Source organism: Aristolochia californica, unplaced genomic scaffold (genome assembly GCF_029961685.1).
Source record: "Aristolochia californica isolate CCGP_79_NKW_82.1479 unplaced genomic scaffold, dmAriCali1.0.hap1 SCAF_7, whole genome shotgun sequence".
In the NCBI taxonomy this organism is placed as follows: domain Eukaryota; kingdom Viridiplantae; phylum Streptophyta; class Magnoliopsida; order Piperales; family Aristolochiaceae; genus Aristolochia; species Aristolochia californica.
This window is the reverse complement of record NW_027182268.1, coordinates 5047647-5052448: the sequence shown is the minus strand read 5'-3', so window position 1 is coordinate 5052448 and position 4802 is coordinate 5047647. Positions and strand designations below refer to the sequence as shown.

General features: G+C 37.0%; 1 protein-coding gene across 1 annotated transcript; it reads right to left on the bottom strand.

Moving 5' to 3' along the window:
• Positions 1–2930: 2930 nt before the first annotated feature.
• LOC137936277 (transcription factor bHLH27-like) lies at positions 2931–4226 on the bottom strand. The gene is made up of 4 exons (XM_068780861.1): positions 3759–4226; positions 3404–3601; positions 3124–3297; positions 2931–3023 (listed from the first exon to the last, which is right to left on the bottom strand). The coding sequence occupies exons 1-4, from the start codon at positions 4224–4226 to the stop codon at positions 2931–2933; spliced, it is 933 nt and encodes a 310-aa protein (XP_068636962.1).
• Between the last annotated feature and the right edge of the window lie 576 nt (positions 4227–4802).

Below are 4802 nucleotides of genomic sequence, written 5' to 3'. Positions count from 1 at the left end.
CATCAAACAATTCAACCAAGCTAGATAGTGAAGGAGAAATGAGCAATGAGTTAACCAAAGGTGGGAAGTATATCATCCTAAAGAACACATCATAAGCGAACCTAGTGATCCAAGGCTCACTAGAAGTCAAGCTAGAAAAGAAGTAATCTATCCAAAGTCTAGACTTTATCTCCCAAATGAAGCCCAAAGATTTAAGAGAAGCACTTAAGAACATAGGTTGGTGTGAGGCCATTCATGAAGAATTGAATCAATTTACTAGAAGAAAAGTGTGGGATTTAGTTCTACTACCCGAAGCACACAAGGTCATAGGCACTAAATGGGTGTTTAGAATTAAACTTGACTAGAAAGGTGAAGTAAGAAAAAATACTAGACTAATGGCCCAAGGTTACTCTCAAGAGGAGGGCATCGACTATGAAGAGACATTTGTATCAATGGATAGATTGGAAACCATTAGGATTTTGTTAGCCTTTGCATGTTTCAAAAATTTTACACTATTTCAAATGGATGTCGAATTTGCCTTTATGAAAGGTCTCATTGAATAAGAAGTATATATAGCTCAATCACTAAATTTTGAAGATTCAAAAAAGGTCAAATCATGTGCTCAAACTCAAAAGGTTTTGTGTGGTATGAAAGGTTAAGTATTTTCTTGATTGAAAATGACTCTATTAGAGGCAAAGTAGATTCCAACTTGTTCATTAAGGATATGGGTATCATATTTTTTAGTAGTTCAAACCTAAGTGGATGATATCGTGTTTGGTTCTACAAATGAAATACTTCGCAAAGAATTTTCAGAACTTTAATGAGAGAGTTAAAATTTTCTCCTGTGCTGCAAATAAAAGAGGTTAAAGAAGAAATGTAACATTTTCTGATAATTAATCAATTTAATTAATCTAGAAAGAAGAGTAGATTAATAAAGTTTACAAATAAAAATAAAGAAAAGTAATATTCATTTTGGTAATCCATGATTTCAGTTTTATTCAAAATAACGAGTATCATAGGATTTCTAATAAACATAAGTTTATTTGATTGGAATAAAACTAATCAATCAGTTCCACAATGAATTAGTTAGTAACTAGTAATAAACTAACTAAAATAACTCGATCTTCGATAGATCGAGTTATTAGCAAATGGGATATTTCAAAATCAAGTACTTTAATAAAATTTTGTCTTACTATATGTATACAAAAATCGCCATAGAATTAGAATGATTGAAAATCTCATACTCTATTCTATATGTTAACAAAAATCTTATTAACTACTAAGCATTTTAGGGATTGTTCCACCCAAAAGGTAGAGGCCATAGAGTGTATGTTGGTACTCTCTTGCTTCATTTTGAACTCCTTCCATAGGTAGAAGAAGCCCCATATCAGCCTCAAATAGAGGAGAAACCAGGAGAGTCTCAAGACCATGCCTCTATGGGGCCAAAGAGACATGAGGTGCCTGATAGTCGAGCTTTTAGGTCCATTTGTGAGGAGTTGGGTCTTGAGATGAGCCAGCCACCACCCCTTGGGGATCTTCACAATAGTCCCTTCTGATTTTTAGAATTCATCAGTAACTTAATTGATGGGGCATCCGATGTTGATGCGGGAGTTTCATCTGGTCGACAGGAAGGATGATGACGGAGAAAAACCACTGATAGGATATTAGGATTATAACTAAATCCCTTTATCGTACTTGCACCCAAAATTTCATATTTTTATAGCATAATTAAATAACTCAATATAAATAAAAAATTTATATAATAAAAACACATTTAAACTAAACCTCACTTCTTCTCAAACTCAGACCAACATCTCCATGGAAATTATTTCTTTGATAACATCCACTCAGCAGTCTAGATTCAGCTGTCTAGATTAGTCTTTGTTTAGGGTTAAGCAAACGAATAAAAACAGACACTTCCCAAAAGGCGAAAGTTCACCCAGGATGAATCCGGAAGGAGCTTCCAATTTGATGAGACGAAAAGCCATATTGCTTCAGAGTTCCGAGATATGAAAACCCATTTTCGTAGCGAGTGTTAGACTTGATGTCTAATAATAATAAAATAAACATCATAGAAATAGATATCAAATCCTCCATAATTCCATTATCATGAAAGTCGTACATATATCATAGAATCGAAATAAAAAGAATAAAGAGAGCGTACCTTTCATCTTGAAGAATATAAATAGAACTTGAAGTGCACAAGATAACCTTTGATAATTCGTTTACAAGTGATAAGCTTGCTCTCGTTTAGCCAGACTAGGTGTGCAAATAGCTTTAGCCTCACTTGTATGACCATAGAGGAATTTATAGATTTTCAAAGGGTGTGGCACTAATGACTATTCATAAGGACACATCCTCTTAGAAGAGATACATCCTCTCAGGAGAGATACATCCCCTCAAGAGAGACATCTCCTTATTCCCAAGGGATGTGTCCACTAAGTCAATGCACCCATTTAATTTACCTCTACAAGGGAATGTGCTGGCCATTATTCCCTATACTGAACATCCAATGACAAAGCATTTAGAAGTGGGCCCCACGCCATATGAATCATGGTAATTTCATTTTATAAACAATATATTTGAAACCATAATTCCAACATGGGGCATCCGATGTTGACGCGGGAGCTTCATCTGGTCGACAGAAAGGACGACGACGAAGAAAAACCACTGATAGGATATTAGGATTATAACTAAATCCCTTTATCGTACTTACACCCAAATTTTCATATTTTTATAGCATAATTAATTAACTCAATATAAATAAATAATTTATATAATAAAAACACATTTAAACTAAACCTCACTTCTTCTCAATTCAGCTGTCTAGATTAGTCTTCGTTTAGGGTTAAGCAGATGAATATAAACAGACACTTCCCAAAAGGCGAAAGTTCACCCAGGATGAATCCGGAAGGAGCTTCCAATTTGATGAGACGAAAAGCCATATTGCTTCAGAGTTCCGAGATATGAAAACCCATTTTCGTCGCGAGTACTTTGACGCGGTACTTGAGCTTTTCGTTTGTAACGACTCCCTTCTTCTTCGCCTACAAAATTATTGAATACAGAGAACATCAAGCAGGCTGACACCAATAATGAGTCTTAAATGTACTGGGATTTATGGAAAAAAAAAAACAATTAATTTACCCGAAGGAATGTCATGGTAAGACAGTGATCTTGATCAAGTTCGTTGACAGACACAAGTGTAATCTCAAATCCGAGTGATTCGATCACTTTCTGCACCTGACCCAGGGCTCCTATCGCTTTGTTGCTGATTACCTTCAACATAAATCGGTCTTCACCCAACATTTCAGCATCTATCTGAATAATAAACATAGGCAATATGCTTTAGAACTTTGCTGTGTGCAGGGAAACATGACAAAAAAATTTCTCAGAAAGAGGAAAATGAAGTCGTTCAGCCAATTACCTGCGATATTGTTAGCATTGCTGGACGAACGCATTCTCTGTACTGCGCAGGAGGCGACTCCTCCATAACTACGGCGGACTTCTCCCCTGAAGAATTCATGTCACGATCAATCATCTCCATTTCCATTTCCATTTTCGTTTGCTGGAGAATGCTTTGTAGATAAGCGAGTGCATCCACTAAAATGGATCTCTTGTCCATCTGCAATGAGAATATCACATTTGTTTTTATAAAAATATGAGATGTATAAATTCATTTTGGAGAGTAGTAAAACACTAATGGTGGGGTTCTCGTCTTAATCCTCACCTCCACAGGCCTCTGATCTCTTTAAAATACAGTGTTCAAAAGAAAAATATACCTTTGTAATATTAGGAACAAGGGATCTGAGGGTGAAGAGCTGCTGATTCAGTCTCTTCCTCCTGTTGCGCTCAGAGACCAAATTCTTACTGGAACCACTGAATTTTCTGTTATCACTCTCGGCCTCATCTTCTTCGTCCTCAAGCACAGTATCCTCCTTCTCGTCCTGAAAGAGTACTTCTTGCCATTCTCTTGGCTCTTCTTGCCATTGCTGTTCATGGTGGGAATACGGGTGCTCCTGGTACACGTTTTGACCTTCAAAAGAGTTATTAGATTGATCACTAAGAAACAAATTCAGGTTCACAGACTCATCATCCACAGCATTCGGCAAAAATTCAAAGACATCCACTTCAGGCAACTGAATATCCAGCCACCCATCAAGACAGGAATTCAATGAGCCTTCCAAGTCCGTACTCTGGTAGCACAAATCCGGCACACCCTCCATTGGAATACCCTCCAAGTCCTTCATTAACCCTCCAAAGTGTTTCACTCCTGAACCAGGCCGATCGAATTAAAGAACAGGGAGAAGTGAATATCTCATGCACGGACATTGTTTATATCCCCGGGTGCTTCCAACAGTGAGATATAAAAAACAGGAAAATTATAGTTATCGAGAAGCTACGTCTCAAGGTACTCTCCGTTGGTTTGAGACACGAGGAACAGCAGAGTTTTTTTTTTTTTTTTTTCAAACACAGACAGAAGAAAGAATCGCAGAAGACTCGATCGTTCGATCGAGAGGCGCTGTCCAATCTTCCGTCTGTCTCGAAACAAACCAATGGAACTTGTTTATACATCTGGAGATCAGTAAAAAATTCAAACAAAGTAAGAATCTCGAGCATATCTTAAATACGGACAGGTTACACTTTCTGATCCGGAAAGCGCGCTAAATCCTCCAGTTTTTTAAATTCGTAACTCTACTTTCCGAACCAGAAACGATAAAGATTCCCGTAAATTTGAATAAAGTACGATTTACTGGGAGCACCAGAAAAGAACGTCATCAACAGATCCTGCTTCAAAGTTTCTAACGTGATTCAATTATTTTACA

Bases quoted from the DNA above. Each gene is read 5' to 3' on its own strand.
- LOC137936277 (XM_068780861.1), bottom strand. From the start codon at position 4,226: ATGAAGGACTTGGAGGGTATTCCAATGGAGGGTGTGCCGGATTTGTGC. The intron at 3,602-3,758 runs GTATATTTTTCT...TTCTCATTGCAG, and splicing joins TTGTTCCTAATATTACAAAG to ATGGACAAGAGATCCATTTT. The intron at 3,024-3,123 runs GTAAATTAATTG...ATAATTTTGTAG, and splicing joins TTACCATGACATTCCTTCGG to GCGAAGAAGAAGGGAGTCGT.